The 18,781-nt window shown below is 47.2% G+C and overlaps 1 protein-coding gene across 2 annotated transcripts in view; it reads right to left on the reverse strand.

Annotated features, from left to right (window-relative positions):
• Ino80c (INO80 complex subunit C) overlaps positions 1 to 18,321 on the reverse strand; it is a 33,305-nt gene extending 14,984 nt beyond the window's left edge. The window contains exons 1-6 of one of the 2 annotated variants that reach the window (XM_052741667.1): positions 18,112 to 18,321; positions 12,333 to 12,443; positions 11,086 to 11,197; positions 10,080 to 10,147; positions 3,200 to 4,196; positions 2,041 to 2,148 (exon numbers count right to left, since the gene is read on the reverse strand). In XM_052741667.1, coding sequence (XP_052597627.1) covers positions 4,065 to 4,196; positions 10,080 to 10,147; positions 11,086 to 11,197; positions 12,333 to 12,443; positions 18,112 to 18,264 — 576 coding nt within the window. In that variant the 5' untranslated portion in view covers positions 18,265 to 18,321 and the 3' untranslated portion in view covers positions 2,041 to 2,148; positions 3,200 to 4,064. Of the gene's footprint in view, positions 1 to 1,988; positions 2,149 to 3,199; positions 4,197 to 10,079; positions 10,148 to 11,085; positions 11,198 to 12,332; positions 12,444 to 18,111 lie in introns of those variants that run through there. The other variant, XM_052741666.1, reaches the window with a different exon arrangement.
• Between the last annotated feature and the right edge of the window lie 460 nt (positions 18,322 to 18,781).

Consider the following 18,781-nt stretch of genomic DNA (forward strand, 5'->3'; position numbering starts at 1 on the left):
AGATCATGTTTATTTCTTCCCTTTTTTTTGAAACAGGGTCTCATATAGCCCAGGCTGGCTCCAAACTCACTACCTAGTTGGGTTGACTTTTAACCAACCTTCTGAGTTCCTGCCTCTACTGGGATTATGGGTGTGTACCACAGGAGTGGTTTTCTGTAGTGCTGAGGCTGGACTCTAGGCTTTGAGCATGCTAGGCAAAGACTCTGCCTACCCAAGCTACATCTTCAACCCCATTTCATTATTTATTTAGCTGCTCATCTACTCCCTCTTTTGGCCCATAAAAAAGAACTGGCTTGTTAAAAGGCACAGAATCAAAGGTGGAGTGCCTGTCTAAGGTAAGCAGTAAGAACAGCTGGCCGGACTCGGAGGCAAGCTCATGGAGATTTCTGTCATGGGATGTCCAGTTGATACCCATGGGCTACAAGTTTCCATCCAAGGGGAATGAGAAAAACAGTCAAGGGGAAGGTCCAGGTCAGGAAAGAGCCCCCTTTTTAATGCACAGACTGGGGGAGTGGGGAGCGCCCAGCCAGACCTCAGGGGCTGACCGTCACCTGCTGCTGAGTTTTCCCGGTGTGACCCTAACCCTGTTTGAGTCTATCAGGGTGTGCATTTTAGGAAGGATTAAGAATTTAAGACTGAACTGGAAATGGGCCTTGACCACAGGGTTGGTCAGTTGTAGAAGTGGAAGAAAATGTAACTCAAGCCCACGTCTGAGTGCTGAAAGCTCATTCGATGAGGCAGTAGGGGACACAATAGGTGTCCGCGCTGGCTAGCTTCATGCCAACTTGACACAAGCTGGAGTTATCTGAAGGGAGAAAACCGCAACTGAGAAAACGCCTCTGAAGATAGAGCTGTAGGCAAGCCTGTGGGGCATTTTCTTAATTTAGTGATTGATGGGGGAGAGCCCAGCCCAATTGTGGGTACAGCCTTCTCTGGGATGGTGGTCCTGGTTCCGTAAGAAAGCAGGCTGAGCAAGCCATGGGGGGCAAGCCAGTAAGCAGCAATTCTCCATGGCCTCGGCATCAGCTCCTGCCTCCAGTGACTTGACCGATCGTTACCTGGAAGTGTAAGCTGAAACGACCCTTTCCTCCCCAAGTTGCTTTGGTCAAGGTGCTTCATCACAGCCCCAGGAACCCTAACTATGAGAGTGTCTCCTCCCCTCCTTTCTTAGTCAGGCACAAGTCCAGCTGAAGTCCAGGGACGGCCGTTCCTTTCACCCCGACAGCTTGCCTGTGCTTGGTGCTCTGAAGATCTAATTTCCTCCTGTGTTTGCAGGATGAATGCTGCTGAGTGCAGCCCGGGGTTTTGCAATGTGGAATATTACAAGGGCTTTTTGCGGCAAGCCAGCCCGGACCTTGATGACTGTTATCGCTCTGGACAACAAATGGGAGGAAGCTGCTGGCAAGAGATAAAGATGAGTTTCTGGTCTTTCTAAAGAACAAGTCCCTTCAGGGACAATGCCAGACATTGGATATGATGTTCTGAATGTATCGGTTTGTCTGTTTCTGCTGTGCTCTTTGCTCAGCTGTCTGGGAAGTTCTGTAGAGACGGAACAGCTGGATTTGTGCTGACAGATTCCAGACTTCACGTGCAGCTTCTGTCAGGAATACAATTGACAGGTGTTTCCCCAAGCCACAGAAAGCCATCCTGGTGCATCCCAAACCCTGTCTCGTATGATTTACTATACCCAAGAAGCTGCTAATGCCCCTACTCACACAAAAGGCTTAGGCCTTGAAGGCTTGGTCCCCGGATGGTGGCTCACTTCGAGGTGATTGGATCATGAGTGTGCTAACTTTTCAGGTGTTTCTGTCACAGCAACAGAAAGCTGACCCACACAGTTCTCTGACTCCAAGACAGCAGAGCAAAGATGACCTCGATTTGGAGCACTGAGAGGACAGTGTCACTGACTTGTGGCTCTTTCTCCCTAATCAGCTCTTTGTGTGAGAAGCTTCAGAAACTGGGTATTTTCTCTATTCAACTGCTAGTAATAAAAATACCACATCCTTGTTAAGTTTATTATGGAGAAATTAAAATACATACAGAGTTGAATGATGTAATGAACTTCCGTGTACTTGGTACACAATAGTTGACTCGCAGCCAATCTTGTTTCAACACTACTTCCATCCATTTCCTCTCTCCCACGTCATCCTAAAACACATTGCAGATATCATATTGCTCTGTCCATTAATGTTAGGTTAGCCTTTGTCTCTAAAATATGAACCCTTTCCTTTAACATTATGATACCAGCATTCCAATAAAATTATTCATAAGTATCCCTACATATCTTCACACATCAAAATGTATCAAGTTCATAATTGTCTCGGAAATATTTTAAGCTTTTTGTTTGAACCAAGATCCAAATAAGGCTCACACCTTCTCTCAGATGAGAACATTATTGGAAATAACGTTGTTTCATATAAGAAGGCATCATTTGTGACCTCTCCAGAGGGCACCTGTACTATCTGATGATGGAATGCCTCTTCCTAAGAGGCACGGGTTCAGAAAACAGTGATAGCTGATGGGAATGAGTTTGGCCCTAAGTTAGGTACCATCATCAGTTACAAAACACACTTGAAGTCAGGATGGACACATGCTTTAACTCGGGAGACACGGTGCAGTGATTTCAACATAAAATACATGTGAGCACTTGGTGCCCAGTGGTGGGTGGCAAAGTTTTGGAAGGTTGAGTTTTGCCACAGTAGTGGAGCCCCTCAGGAGGAAGTGGGTCACTAGAGGCAGGCCTTGAGGTGTTAGAGTCCAGCCTCCCTTCTTGTCTGTTCTCTGCTACATGACCATGGATGCAGTGTGGCCAACTGACTCCCTTTCCCACAGCAAGGGGCGTGTATTTCCTTTGCCAGGCATTTGGTCATTGCAAGGAAAGCAACTACAGTGCATAGCCTTCCTCACCCCAGCTCCGCAAGGTGCATCTCTAATATCTGGCCACTCTGAAGTACACCACATGGCTCCTCTCTTATAATGAAGACATGCAGCATGTATTAGAAGGACTCACAGGCCGGGCGGTGGTGGCGCACGCCTTTAATCCCAGCACTCGGGAGGCAGAGGCAGGCGGATCTCTGCGAGTTCGAGGCCAGCCTGAACTACAGAGTGAGTTCCAGAAAAGGCGCAAAGCTACACAGAGAATCCCTGTCTCGAAAAACCAAAAAAAAAAAAAAAAAAAAAAAAAAAAAGAAGGACTCACGTCAGAGTAGCTTGGACATCAGTGTGGTCTGAAGAAGAAAATACGATTTTTAAAAAATCTATTATTTTTATATGTATGACGGTTTGCCTGCATGTACGTATGTGAACGCCCGGTGTGCTCAGAGGTCAGGAGAGGGTATTGGATGTCCTGGAACTGGGGTCAGAGACAGTTGTGAGTCACCTCATGAGTGCTAGGAACCAAACCTGGGTCCCCTACAAAAGCAACAAGTGCTCTGAAGTGCTAAGCCTCCAAAATCTGTTTCTTTGATCTGGCTAATTACTTTTCCTTTTACGAGCTGAATTTATCCTTTGGGCCCCGGAGGCCAGTGCCTCAATTCACCATGTAGCAGACACAAATCGCCAGCAGGCATGCCATGATGGGTGAAGTCATTCAGAATGTCCAAACTCCTGACAGCACAGTGGGAAACAGACAGACAGACGCTTCTGATCCAGGGAAGGGCCAGCATGCTCACTAGTCTCCAGGACAATCGAGAACTGGGTCTTCATTGCACATTCTTTGCAAATGTTGGACGAGGGTTCACAACTTGCAAGTAAAATTCAGGGACTTGCTTGAGTCAATTTAAAAGCATAATTTTACTGTGTTTTCTTATCAAACAATTTTTACTTGAGTCAACATCTGAAGTATGAGATTGAAAAAAAAAAAAAAAAAAAAACAGAAAGGGAAAAACCTGAAGGGGAAAAAAAAAAAGCCAGAAAGACCCTCATGGTAAGCCAGACATTCTTTCCAAGGCACAGAGCTGACACTCTTCAGATTGACAGCAGAACATGTCTGTTTCCATGAAACAAAATCACAAGTGCAGAGCCTGATTTGGAGGCCACTTCCTCTTCAGTTCCACTCCTCAGGCTCAGGGAACGATGCTGGTGGCCTTCCTCAGGGCCAGGTAGCCTGTGACCACGTCAGACGGCAGCCTGCGAATGTAGGAGAACTCTTCGGTGGTGCTGAACCGCAGCTTGCTCTGAGGGTCTGTGTAGTTGGCCTGGGTGGGAAGCAGACAGAGGGAAGGACAGAAAGTTGTTGGTGGGGATATTTTAAGCACAAACTTGAATCTTTGTCTACTTTACTCAACGTAAAACACATCTTCGTTATGTTTCACTGTCACCAAGAACACTCAATTGCTCACTTTGGCAAGGAGGAACACTCCAGGGGACAGTCTGGAGGAAGAGGAACAGCCTCATCAGATCCAAAACTCGTTTCCTAATGGTCACTTACCCCTGCCCTCCAACTCCCACCTCTGCAGAGACTCAGAACTGGTCACAGCGCTGAGAGTAAGTGACAGCTGAGTGCTCAGTCCTAAGTGGACATCTCTCACCCCTCCTGAGGCTCAAGGACAGGGGCAGAGAGAAACCTAAGGCCGGGAAGGAATGCTGCCCGATGCTGTCTCCTGTGGATGACGATTCCTTTGACAGCAATAGAGGAAAAGGCTTGATGTGGAAAACACTAACAAAGCCGTTTTGCAGAGCTTGTGGCTGTGCAGCAGTTAGGAGAGCGGAGCGCTTTGGCGGGGCAAGCCAGCCTCACATTCTCAGAAGGATGCAACAGGAATTTGGCTTGGATTATCTGGCTCCACAGATAAACCTATGGTTCAGCCTCACTGTGGCTCCCTATGTGGCAGCCTCACTCCTACCACCACCCTGGCTGAGCTGGCCACTCGAGTTCACACCTCACACCAAGAAGGCTGCTATATAAACAATTTAGAATACTGAGGTCTTGTGGCACAGGCAAAACAGTCACAAACAATAGCTGGAACAGAATGGACCCAGGAGCCAACATGCTGTGCTCTGAATAGAAAGGAGTAAGCCAAACTAAATCCCTGAACCAGATGAGTAAAGAATATCCCACCCTCCTCTGGACTGTCCCTTGAGACTGGAAGAAAAGACAGGTTGCTTGCCCATGGGGACTCAGCACACTGCTTAGGCCTTGACCCAACTTCAGGATGACAGGCAGCGTTCACAACCCCCCAGGAGCCTCTAGAACAACACTCATCATAGCTTTGTAAAATACAGGTGTCTCACACACACACACACACACACACACACACACACACACACACACACACACACACACACACACACATCCATGCCTTCCTCCTGTGCCCAAGCAAAATGAACTAGACTGTCATCTAAAACAATAAAATTAAAGCATTTCACAGAGTGAAAGGATCCTTTACCAGCGTCTTCTACCTCCAAGTCTTTTGCTTCCCCCAAGGAAGCCACTCTAAGTTGGGAACCCTTCCAGACTTTCAAAATTTATCCCTTACTAAACAAACCAAACCAAGAAAGTGTGTGTGTGTGTGTGTGTGTGTGTGTGTGTGTGTGTGTGTGTGTGTGTGTTTACCATACAATCCACATCTCTTGGCATCTTCTAGTCAAGAATGTACCCTGAAACTTCATCCATGTTGTTCCACATGGATCCGGCTCACAGAATAACAGGAACACATCTCAGTGAAAGACTTTCATGGGACCTCCAACCACTCTGCAAATAGTCTCCCAGAAACATTTCTTTTTTACATCTTTTTTTTTTTAAAGGTTTATTTATTTATTTATTATGTATACAGTGTCCTGTTTACATGTATGCCTGCAGGCCAGAAGAGGGAGCCAGATCTCATTACAGATGGTTGTGAGCCACTGTGTGGTTGTGGGAATTGAACTCAGGGCCTCTGGAAGAACAGCCAGTGCTCTTAACCTCTGAGCCATCTCGCCAGCCCGAAACATTTCTGCCTAAGTTCCTTGCACATCCTATTTCTTCAGGGAGCTGCATAGAATGCAAATTGCCAAGTCATAGATTTTGTTTGTTTGTTTGTTTGTTTGTTTTTTAAGAAGAAAAATTGCCAAACTGTCATTCAAGGGAGCTGCATCAATACTCCCAAAGAGCCGTGTATGAACGCACAATTTCTTTACATCCAGGCTGAATATACAACCAAGCTTTCTCAGTCCTTCCATCTGATGGTCTTTTTCCAGCCACTAGTGAGGCTGCACACCTGCCTGATCACTGATTTCCTCTGTCATTGCCTGGCTCTTCCTCACTTCTTTTAAAAGACTGTCTGTCAGTGGTTTAGGAGTAGGGTTTTTCATATGTCCTTAATTCTTATACTTAGAGCTGAGGTAATTTGTGTGTGTGTGTGTGTGTGTGTGTGTGTGTGTGTGTGTGTGTGTGGCAAGACCTCTGCTGATGCCCCAGAGACCTGGACTAATGTCCTTCAAAATGATGCTATGCCTCTTCACAGGTGAGAAGCACTGTAGCAGCCCACAGCTGCTAGCCGTGGTTGAGGGGAAAGTGGACATGCCAAGGGCCCGGCTTCTGAGTCTGTTCATAAACCATGACTCTAGCTGCTCAAAATGACACTGGGCCAGATTCCCACTTCAGGACCCAACAGTGACTGGGGTCACACCAGCTTTCCTACCCCAGACAACCACTGAAATGAGCGAAGTACATATTCAACAGGCAAGACCAATGACTGAGAAAACAGCAGTCACGGGAAGGCAGGAAGTAACTCCAGTAAAAAGCTGTGGGATCAGATTGCTAGACGGACATACTCAACCCGGTGACAAAAAGCTGGAAATAGAATAAACAAAAAAGTTCTTTAAAAAATTTGTTTCTCTAAGAGATAACCAAAGCAAGAACAAATAGCAGCCTATTTTGTGTTATCTTACACACAGTAAACATGGCAACCAAGAACAAGAATGCGCTGGAAAGGGATTAGTACAAGAGCCTCTCACTCCAGACAAAGCTTTAGTGCTGAAAATAAACTCATAGTGTGGTAAGAGGAGCATTAGGTCTAGGGGGGCAACCACTCAGCCTTTTTAAAGGGGGCATAAATAAAAATTAAATGCCCAGTTAGCCTGGTACCCTCGTGAGGAAAGCACGTGACAGTTCTGTAGCGGAGCATTCTACAGAATCTGACCAGCAGCCAGCTGTGGCAACATCCGCCTTTAACCCAGCACGTATGCAGCTGAGTTATGCCAGGATCATGTGAGCTCAGGAGTTCAGGACTAGCTAGAGAAGTACAGCCAGAGGACTACCTGTCTCAAAACAACACAAAATCCTGTGACAAAGTTGCCAAAAACAAGGAAATTTTGAGAAACTGCCAAAGAGTTAAGAGTGGTCTAAAGAGTTATGACAACTAAATATGATATGGTAGCCTAGACAAGACAAGACACTAGGCTTGGGCAAAATCTAAGGGAATTTAGCTTTTTGTCTTCACCTCCCTCCTCTTCCCAGTCTGCCCTTCTCTCTCCCTCTCCTTCTCAGCTGGTGGTACTGAGGATCCAACCACCCTATGCATGTGAGGCAAAGCTTATCACTGGGCTACACTTGGCCCCAAACTAGGAGAATTGAAATAAACTGTGGTAACAATGTCATCTCTAATGGGTCACTAATCATAACAAATGCACCACAGACGTTAATAAGAGAATGAGGGAAATCTGGAACCTGTGAGAAACCCCCCGCAAGAGCCTCTCAGTTTTACTGTAACCTAAAACTGTTCCAAAGCGTTTAAAAGTGCCGAATTAGACCGAAAGACGACCGAAACAAGGAATAAAGGCACACAGACGTAACAAAGAAAACAGATTAAATTCACCCACGTTTCGGAATAGTTATTTAACTATGTAAAGATGTGTTTCATTTGTTCAATTATGTAAAGATGTGTTCCTGTTTTACCTTGCCTGCCTAAGGTACCTGTTTGGTCTACTACAAAGCTGAACAGCCAATAGTGAGGGAGGAGGTATAGGGGGAATTCTGAAAAAGGAGAGTAAGGAGGAGGAGGGATTTAGGCTTGGAAAGAAAGGAAGAAAGAAAAGGAGACAATGGGGGCCAGACAGACAGACATGGAGGAGGCAGGACATACAGAATGAAAGAAAGGTAAAAAGCCCCGAGGTAAAACGCAGATGAAGAGAAACAGGTTAAATTAGGTTAAAAGAGCTAGTAGGGCAAACCTAAGCTAAGGTCAAGCATTCATAATTAATAATAAGTCTCTGTGTCTTTATTTGGAAGCTGGTTGGCAGCCCAAAGAAAATTCCAACTACACACCCACAGTTGTGGTCACTGAAATGTGAACCACATAAAGCTATCATCTGGAGCCACACTGTCAGCTGGGTACAAAGCAAGACCCTCTCTAGAAGAAACTCATTGTAGACACAAAGATACAGACAAAGGCAACACACTCATGAGAGAGATGCCATGCAAACCTGCACACAAAGAAAGCTGGAATGGTGTTCTAGTTCATTCTGGGCTGCTACCCAAAAACACCTGGATGCTTTATAAAGAAATGAGGCTTACGGTACTGGAGAGACGGCTCAAAGGTTAGGAGCACCTGCCAGATATCCAGCCCCAGGGTTTCTCAGAGGGCACCAAGCACAGATGGTGCACATACATACATGCAGGCAAAACACCTTTACGTGTGTGTGTGTGTGTGTGTGTGTGTGTGTGTGTGTGTGTGTGTGTGTGTGTTTTAAAGAAGAAAAGAGACTTAATTAGCTCTCAGTGTTGGCATCCTGGTGAGGGCCCTACCTGGCTGCATTTCAACATGGTGTGACGAGAACCAGCCACACACAGGAAAGGCACGTGTGCAAGCCAAGAGAGAGGAAAAAGGGGCTCTTTTTGTGACAGCCCTCTCCTGCAGAAGCCAGTCCATTCCTGTGGGATCTGACCCAGATGTGATCCATTTTTAAGAAGCATCATTAGTTCATCAAGCCCACCTCTTGCTGGTTCAACACCACCATACTGGGGCCCAAGTTCACAGCAAAAGGGCGTTCTGGAGAAGAAACACCCTAACCCAAGCATGCAGCTATATGAATTCAGACCGAACAATAAAAAGGACGAGGAGCTGAGAGAGGAGACTACACAATGGCCGAAGCAGCAGTTTTCCTGGTATAATGTATAGAATTAATCCGGCCAGTTCGTGACAGATGGTGGAGTCAGTTATCCTCATTAAACTGCAAAGCATTGAAATGGCATCCAGTAAATTCTAGAAGTAGTATGCTTCATCATTTCTATAATTTGCAGGAAAACCTCACTTTTCAAATTTACAAGAGATGAAGAAGGATGAGGGTGAGCTGGAATTTCTCTGCAGGTTTGGCAGGCACTCTCTGTTTGGCCAGAGTGGAAGCAGGCTCTCAGTGCCCGGGTATCAGCATTTGCCTCAATCCCAGCCCTCCAGCTCTGTTGGAGAAGCATTGGAGGGGTCATGGCGGTAGGCTAGAGAGGACCACAGAGGACCTGATCCACAGAGACCACACGGAGAGAGGGGTTCCGGCTCTTTTAGATATGTGGGTTACATACACTACTTCACAAGCCGGGCGGTGGTGGCGCACGCCTTTAATCCCAGCACTCGGGAGGCAGAGCCAGGTGGATCTCTGTGAGTTCGAGGCCAGCCTGGTCTCCAAAGCGAGTTCCAGGAAAGGCGCAAAGCTACACAGAGAAACCCTGTCTCGAAAAACCAAAAAAAAAAAACACATACACTGCTTCACTTGAGAAAAGGCTTAGAAATTTGTGTTTGTCTGCTCTGACTTAAAGATTCACTCGATGGTGTTGGGTATGCTAGGCAGGTGCTCTACACTGAGCTACATCAGCAGTCCAGAATATTTTTTTAAAAGTACCACCAACTGTGTGAAATTAGTATTTTAAAACCTTAAGAGTATATATAGAAATGGCTGTTTTATTCATGTTGTCTCATACAGTTAACTATCAGGGAAAAAAAAGAAGTGGAAATTCTGTCTTGTTTTCTGACGCAATGGCCTCTCCAGACTACCCACACAGACACTCAGGTCACAGCCTGAACTCCAGGCAAGACCAACAGTTTAGACACACATGACTGTGAAATCTTATATTTCATACGAACATGGACAGATGTAATTATACTCACAAGGAGGCCTGAAACATCGGAGTACTTCTTAGCCGGCTTAAAGGATGGGGGAGCATCAATACTAAAGTCTAAAAGGAAGAAAAGAAAAGAGATAACCAAATAACCTTCAAAATATCCTAATTCCTTCTCCTTTATTCTAAGCTAACATCTGATAAAGGTCCTGAAGTTTTCCTTTGTGATTACAGAAGCCTCCAGGGATTAACCAGGGAAGTAAGGGAGGTGTCTCAAAAACAGCACAGTATGTCACCAACTAAGTGCAGGCCTCAGCTAGGGTCCTGCCCTGCCGCCAGAGACAAGCTACCCCAGTGGAGCTGCCAGGTTCGTCTACCCGCAGGCTATTTCACAGTCTCCAGCTGAAACGGGCTCCTGGTGATGAGAGGCCACACAGCCACTAACTGGATCCACACACCCAGGCTCAAGTGGTCCACACCCAGATGACTAACTTGTCACCATCTGAGTCACCCCATGAAAGACGCACAGCAGGACAGGAGGTGGAGAGATCCTGGAACCTCAAGTTTCCAGGGTAGCTGAGCAGAACATCTAACGGGTCTTGCCCAGGTCTGGACATATTACAGCAGGAGGTACTTACTCAGAGAGTAAGTGTGTGGCCTCTGAGCTGCTTGCTGGAGATTCTCCCGAATCTCACATTACAGGTGGGCTACGTCGTTTGTGAACACAAATTTAAAGAGTAGATCTTTCAATGAGAGGTCTAATAGGAACATCATCGTTATCACAGTGGGACCTACTTCTCCAGACTGAAATTGTAGTAAACGACTTAGTGACATTCGAATGGCTTTAGTAAACTACACACCCGTGACAACACAAACAGACAGACTCAGTGAAAAGGGAACTGCATGCAGAATACCCTGGATGGGTGCCACTGTACAGTTCTCGGGCTGAGAACATTTTCCCCCGCAATAACACAAACACGAGCAAATAACGTAGGCTTGTTGTAAGGAAGTTCCCGTCTGCATTACAAACACAGGGAGGGCTCTAGACAGCTCACAGTTAGGATCGTTCAGTTGCCACGGCAACGCCCTTTCAGCAGCGAGGATCTGTTTGAGGTTCTTCCAGGTTCTGTTCTTCTTGCCAGCCACTGCGCCGCCATGGCCAGAGTGCTGGAATTAAAAGTGGGTTCGAGGAGAAGAGTCAGTGGAAGGTGCGCTGGGGAAACCTGACGCCACGCCCGTGAGAGTGGCCGGCACCTCTCGTCTGTGAGCAACTGTCTGTGCTGCTGAGACCTTCGAAAAGACCTCACTGTGCACTTCAATCTTTGTTAAAAGAACATGGTTTTTAGCTATTCATAGCGGAGGCAGAATTGGGAATTCAAGGCCAGCTTCAGTTACAGGATGAGTTTGAGGCCAGCCTGGGCTATAAGAGACCCTAAAAAGCAAATAAACAAAACTATAAATAAGCAAACAGAGAACATAGTTCGGGGGCTGTCTAAACCCACGAGTTTGCTGGTGATAGAACAGAAGTAAATGGCTATTTTTCAGCATGCACACAGGAAAGCAAACTCTTCGCTGGGTTCAACCTAGCTGAATTCACTTATGATCTCATCCCTTTAAAATAAGTTTACCACCAAGTTCGATTTCATCTCGAGATTACATCCCTAAACCCCTCTCGGAGGGTGTGTCACTCTGCCTCCTAATCACTAGTGGGCCTGGAAAACCCAACCAGGCTTCAATCATGGTATGGCAAGCCTTCTGGAAATTTCTTTTTGTGCTATAAAGATTAAAAAGCGAAATGGAAAAGACTACTAACACATCTGCAGACCCTGGTTACAATGGATTGCCAAGACTCATTAATTAAAAAAAATAAACCTTTAAGGGTATAATTTGGGTCACTAAAGCTGATTATTTAATATAGCCCTCGTGAATGAAAGGTATTTAGAGGAATTAGTGAGGGGTGCTCCTATTTTAGTTAACTATTTCAAACTTCTTTTAAAATTTAAGGCCAATAAAAAGCATAGGGAAACAATCATGGAAAAGATGTATCCTCAAAGTTCTATCCTCTGGGAATTCTGAAAGGGCCTGGCACACTGGGAGATCTCGAAGGGCTTTTCCAGTCCGGTCCCATATTCCCCCACCTCTCCACTCCCCACCCACCCCACTCCCCCATCCCCCCATCCCCACTCCCCTACCCCTGTGGGGGATGGCAAATGAACTGAGGGAGAAGCGGATTTCAGATCCACCTCAGGCCCAGCTAAGTCGCAGTCCACCTCTCTATTTGTATAACACCTAACATGCTTACCACGAAGTTGGGATCCTTAAATGGCAGCGGTTTGGCAGCTTTTTCCACAGGCCCCGAACTAAAATCAGAGGACGCCATTTTATTCTCACTCATGGCTTCAATGCTGACACCCTTAAAACACAGGAAGAAAAAAAAAAAAAATCTTTGAAGCCAGATGGGCTCCTCATGTCTGCTCTCAACAAGACAGACACGCAGGGTCCAGGGCTCCAGCAGGTAGCCTGCCCCGGAGGCTGGGAACACTATCTGTATAAGCAAGAACCACTGCAGACACAGCGGGACCCCAGGTGCCAGGCTCCCTGGTTCCCCTAGTGCCAAGCTCAGGGACAGCTGTCTCATTAATTCTGACAGCTGCTACGGAGGTGCGAGTCCCCCATCTTACAGAAAACTGAGGCACAGGAGGACTGGTTTAAGGCTACACAGCACACAACTTTTCAATTTAAATTTATTCCATGATGCCACACAGTCCTTGTATCTTGATGATCTTGTCAACTGTGTCTTGAAATAGGAAGGCTAGCCTTAGAGTCTGGACCTCAAGGTCTAACGTGGTCAGAAAACCCAGGCTGGAGCTAGTTTGCATTTGGGGACAAGGGGACATGCGAAGTCTGAAAAAGGAGAGGAAGCTGGAAGGACATGGGCCCACTGGCTGTAGCTGGAGCGCAGTGTCCCGTCAAACAGCTTTAAAACAAACCTTTACACTAACAACCACAAGAGAAAAGAGGCAGAAGGAAGAATGATGTCTGACTTGCAACCCAATTCCAAAACAAACATTTTAGGAACAGAGGCATTGTCTCTGCGGAGTGAAATGTCAGGGAGAGGTTCGCTGAGCTTCCACTATTGACACTGGTACCACCAAATCCTTTCCAAGACACCGAATACACCCACCATTCCAGAACACTCTTTTGTCCCTTCTTGAACAATCCCTTCCAGTCCCAAGGGCAACCAAGGTTCTGATTCTTCTACATCACTTCCACTTCTTCCAGAACTTCTTCCAAGAGAAATCTGACCGTATGTGGCTCGTACCTAGCCTCTTTAGGTCAGAACGGAGTTTTGATGCCTTCATATGGCTCAGTGGTTAGCTTCACCAATTCCCCTCTTAGCAGAGTAGAATTCACTACATGGATGTGTTAAAACCTATTTATCCATTTTTCTGTTGAACATTTGGTCTGTTTTCAGTGTTCAATTATAAACAGGGCTGTCATACATGTGCACCTACCTTCCCTACCATGAGTTACTTTTTGTCATGGTGCTTATCACAGAAACAGAAATCAAACTAGTCCAGGCATGGTGATATACGCTTTCAATCTCAGCACTTGGGAGGCAGAAGCAGGCAAATCTCTGTGAGTCTGAGACCAGCCTGGTCTACATAACAGGTGTGTTATGTAAGCTACATAGTGAGATCCTGTCTCAAACAAAACCTCCCCCAAAAGAAAGACATCAAACTAGAACAGCTGCCATGTTCTCATTTCTGTTGGGTGCTTAGCTAGGAGTGAAGACTGTGTTCCTGAGAAAGTGCACATGTAACTCTATAAGGTGTGCATGCGTGCGTGCATGAGTGTGTGTGTGTGTGTGTGTGTGTGTGTGTGTGTGTGTGTGTGTGTGTGTGTGTATGTGTGCCCTCTCTGTGATATGTCTGACAGGAATAGAATGGGAAAAAAGGGCCATTCACTGTCACAACAGATCTCAGAAAGGTGTCTCCTCAAACACCTTCCCAAACTCCTCTCCAGGGTCTCCGCACGGGCCTGGACTCTTCTGCTCTGCTCACACTACTCCTTAGTGTGGACTGTTCCCCCGTCATCCTCCATCACTCCAATCTTCCCAGCATTAGGCAAAACTTTAAGCCTTAAAAAACTCACACTGAAGCTGAGAGGTGGTGGCACACGCCTTTAATCCCAGCACTCGAGAGGCCGAGGCAGGCGGATCTCTGAGTTTGAAGCAAGCCTGGTCTACAGAGCAAATTCCAGGATGGCCAGGGCTACACAGAGACCCTGTCTCGAAAAACCAAAAAAAGAAAGTGACCCTGAAATCGATCTTACATTTCTCTGTTTATTTGTGAGTACATGAAAGTGCATGTGCACCCTACATCAGCACTTCTCACCGAGCCGTGCCCCTGAAATCCATGTTTGAAGAGGCTGTGATCCAGGGCAGAAGGAGAAAGGACAAGCTGCTAATTAGAGGCAAGTGGAGGATCTCAGGAGGCCTGCCAGGGAGGAGGAAGGAGGTCATCTGGGATGAACAAGCTGAAAAGCTAAGGAAGCAAAGGGGCTAAAGAGAAAAGAAAAACAAAAACAAACAAACAAAAAAACCAACAGGGCCTTAACACCTCCGACGATGACAGTGACGAGAGTGCCGTGGACAGAGTGTGGCCATGTCCACGGCCCCATCCTCCTGGGGCAATGCTATTCCCTGAGATGGGGGTGGGTGGAGTGTCTCCAGAGCCCCTGTGAAAGGCACTCACTGCAGCAAGTCAGTGTGGATGAGACAGGTGGATGTAAAGTTCTCCCAGGGAGAGGTCACCCCATAAAACAAAGTGCTTCTGCTGACTGTCATGGGGGTGTGGGTGGCCACAGCTTGCTGTTCCGGGCAGCAGCCTAGGGAAGCGTCCAGGAGGGAATGACAGTCTGGGAATTAGCTCTGTGGTAGAGCACTTGCTTTGTATTACCGAAGGGCTACTGCTTCTCCAACAGTGGAGGGTTCTATGCCATCTCTAGCCGGATCAACCCCAGGAGTCATACTGGTTTCTGTTTGCCTTTCCTCTTAAACCCCACTCCCATGTTACTCCACCCTTATTTCTCCGTTCCTCTCATTCAGTCTCCAAGTCAGTACTGAGTCAGGATGACAGGAAGGCCTTTAGTCAGAGGGAAAATCAAGTCTACGATGCTCTGCGGCAATGAAGTAAGATACACGATGATGATCTACGCTTTCCATGTTGTGAAAGTACCACTAACACTAAGAGACGGGATATCCAGCCCCAGGACATGAAAGGCCCAAGACAGATGGGGAAGTAACACCTAGAACTAAGGGCTATGCCCTCTTCCCATTACTAAAAAAGATGATGTGAGTCCCAGGGTAGAGATACTACTCTTTCTGTAACACACTGGAGTCAGCAAGGCTCAGGGGCTCCACCCACCTCTACTGAACTGCAGAATCCAAACAAATGGCTTCTGCCAACAGCAGCCCTCATAGCTGGGACTCAGACTTCAGGACAACCTTGTCTTCTCCTGTGGTGTTTTTGTTTTGTTTTGTTTTTCGAGACAGGGTTTCTCCATGTAGCTTTGGAGCCTGTCCTAGAACTCACTCTGTAGACCAGGCTGGCCTTGAACTCACAGGGATCTGCCTGCCTCTGCCTTCCAAGTGCTGGGACTAAAGGCGTGTGTCACCACGGCCAGTATGGTGTTTTTAAAAGAAAGGGGATGGTGTTTTTTGTCATCATTTAAGAACCAAACATAGCAGCCTGGGGGTGGTGGTTCACAACTTTAATCCCAAGCACTCAGGAAGCAGAGGCATTTGGACTCTGTGAGTTCAAGGGCAGCCTGGTCTATAGAGTTCCAGTACAGCCAGGGCTACACAGAGAAACTCTGTCTCTAAAAACAAAACAACAAAAAAACAACCAAACAAAAAGAATCAAACACAGAAACATCTACTAGTAATCTGGACTAAGAAGCCCAGCTTGGGGTACATAGTGAATTTACAGTCAGCCTAGGCTATACAGCAAGACTGTCTCAAAAGGTTGGAAAAAAAGAAAAGAAAAAAAAAAAAGTTTACTCAGCCCAGGTGTGTGGCAGTACATAACTGTAATACCAGGCATGAGGAAGCTGAGGCAGGAAGACTGCCATAAGACCAGTCTGGGCTACACAGTGATTTCCAGGCCAGCAAGGTCTACATAGCTAGACGATCCTGTCTCAAACCAAATCAAACCAAACCAAACCAAACCAAACCAAAAGTGGTCCACAAAGAGCAGGGCATGGTAAAACAGGTCTTTAATTCCAGCACTGGGAGGCAGATGGATCTCTGTGAATTCAAGGCTAGCCTGGTCTATATACCACAAGTTCTAGGTCCAGCAGGGGCTGTTGAGACTGTGAATTAAGAAACAAAAAGAGAGCCGGGCGGTGGTGGCGCACGCCTTTAATCCCAGCACTCGGGAGGCAGAGCCAGGCGGATCTCTGTGAGTTCGAGGCCAGCCTGGTCTACAAAGTGAGTTCCAGGAAAGGCGCAAAACTACACAGAGAAACCCTGTCTCGAAAAAACAAAAAAACAAAAAAAACAAAAAAAAAAAAAAAACAAAAAAAAAAAAAAAAAAAAAAAAGAAACAAAAAGAGAAACACAAAGAAACAAAAACTCATCCTAATGTAGTTAGTGACTACATTGTTTGGTCTCGGTAAAATGAACATTAAATCACATCATGGACGACAAGAGAATACACACGATACAGCTCAAGAAGACTCAAATCAGGAGTATATAACGGAGCTGGGCATGATAGTGCATGCCTGTAACCTCAACATTCAGGAGCCTGAAACAGGAGGGTCAGCAATTTGAGGCCAACTTGCAAACATACTGAGTTCTAAGCCAGCCTGAGAAACATGAGGTCCTGTTTCAAAAAACAAACAACAACCAAAAAAACCAACAAAACAAACATACAGGCCAGGCGTGGAGCACTCAGACAGGCGATCTCTTGAGCTCCAGGCCGGCTTTGCCTCACAGCAAGTTCCATGACAGCCAGGACTACGTAGAGACCCTGTTTCGGGGAGGGCGGGGTGGTACATAAGCAAAGCTAATCAAGGAAGGAGATGTCAGAAGCGTGGTTACTTCTGACAGGGAGGAAAGAGCCCAGTGACAGAATTGCAAGGCTGAGACATGAGGACAAGATCAGCAGGAATTCTCTGGGCCTCTCAGGAATGCTCTTATCTGGAAACTATCCATGGTTTGTGTGTTTCACTGCATGCAAACATAGGAACCCAACAAAATGCTAAAAAGGGGTGGAGGAGTGCTAATTACCAACAGAGTTGCTGGGCAAACGACACACAAGCTGAGGAGCATAACCATCCTTATAAAGTGCTCAGGAGTGGGGAAAGCACGACCACAGCCAAACCACTGCTGGTCTCCCCTAGTTGTGGTGAAGTCTGTTGTGACAACCCGCTGTGCTCAGCACTTTCGTCATGGACCTCAACCTCTTTCTGTCTGTCTTTCTTTCTTTCTGGCTTGTCGAGACAGGGTTTCTGTGTAGTCAGTACCCTGGCTGTCCTGGAACTCACAGAGATCAGCCTGCCTCTGCCTCCAGGGTGCTGGGATTAAAGGCGTGTGCCACCACCGCCCGTCCGGCTTGACCTCAACCTCTTAACCTCCAGATTTAGCACATGTAAGAAAGAAGCCGCAGGTCTCAATCATCTTTGCATTCCCCCACGTTCTCAATCGGGGATCGGCGGGATAGGCTATGGGTAACCCGCAAACTTCCCTTGCAGAGACCCAGAAGACAAGTCCTGACAGAACTGGGCGGCCCTTCTACTAAACCGATTACAACCTCCCACTTTACTCTATGACGCGGGTGATTTTTTTTAACCAAAGTCGTAGGTCCAACCTATGACTCAAGAATACTAATTTCCACCAGGAATTCCACGCGCCTCTGCGGGATCCCAGCCTCACCACCCCACCTCCACCACCCGGCTGGACTGCGCACGCGCCCCAGCCCAGCCCCGCCCCGCCCCGCCCCGCCCCGCGCAAGCGTCCTGGGCGCCTCTCGAGCCTGCGCATGCGCCCTCGTCCCCGGGTGGTGCGGACCGTGTACCTGAGCGAAGCCGGAGGCGGACAGCTTTTTCTTCTTACTGGCGCCGTATCCCCCTCCGCTGCCGTTGTGGGAAGGGCTGACTGGCCTCTTCTTGCTGTTCCTGGCTATGGTGGGGGTAGAAGTGGCAGCCACGATTGGAATTTGAGCCGCCATCCTGCCCGCAGCCGGCCCGCGGCTCCCCGCCCCCACCCCTCCTCAGGCGGCCCTGGGACTTCCGGCTGGAGGTTACTTCCGGGTTGATGCTCCCGGAGCTTTACGGACTCCTCCCTGGCTGCTCCTAGGAGGCGGGGCTCGGAAGTGTTTCTTCCGGGTCGGAAGGGGTCGCGCTGTGGCTGCGGTTGAGATTGTCATCCTGGGTCTGAGCACCTTCCTGGAGGGCCCCAGTGAGCCTCCGATCTTTTAGTAACTATTAATTTTTTTTTTCTTGGTTTTTAGACAGGGTCACCCTGTGTGTAGCTCTGGCTGTCCTCAACTCTCTGTGTAGACCAGGCTGGCCACAAACTGATGTAGCCGAGGTTGTCTTTGAATTCTCCGCCTCCCAAATGCCAGGATTACAGGCAGATGCCACAGTGTCCATCTCGATGGGTGTAAGAATAAAGGAAGTTAAATATCAGTGCACTAACATTAACGAGCTATTTGCTTGGTCTTATTTCTTAGCTGTGCTGAAGTT

This window comes from Peromyscus californicus, unplaced genomic scaffold (genome assembly GCF_007827085.1).
Source record: "Peromyscus californicus insignis strain IS unplaced genomic scaffold, ASM782708v3 Scaffold_17__1_contigs__length_78620276, whole genome shotgun sequence".
Lineage (NCBI taxonomy): Eukaryota > Metazoa > Chordata > Mammalia > Rodentia > Cricetidae > Peromyscus > Peromyscus californicus.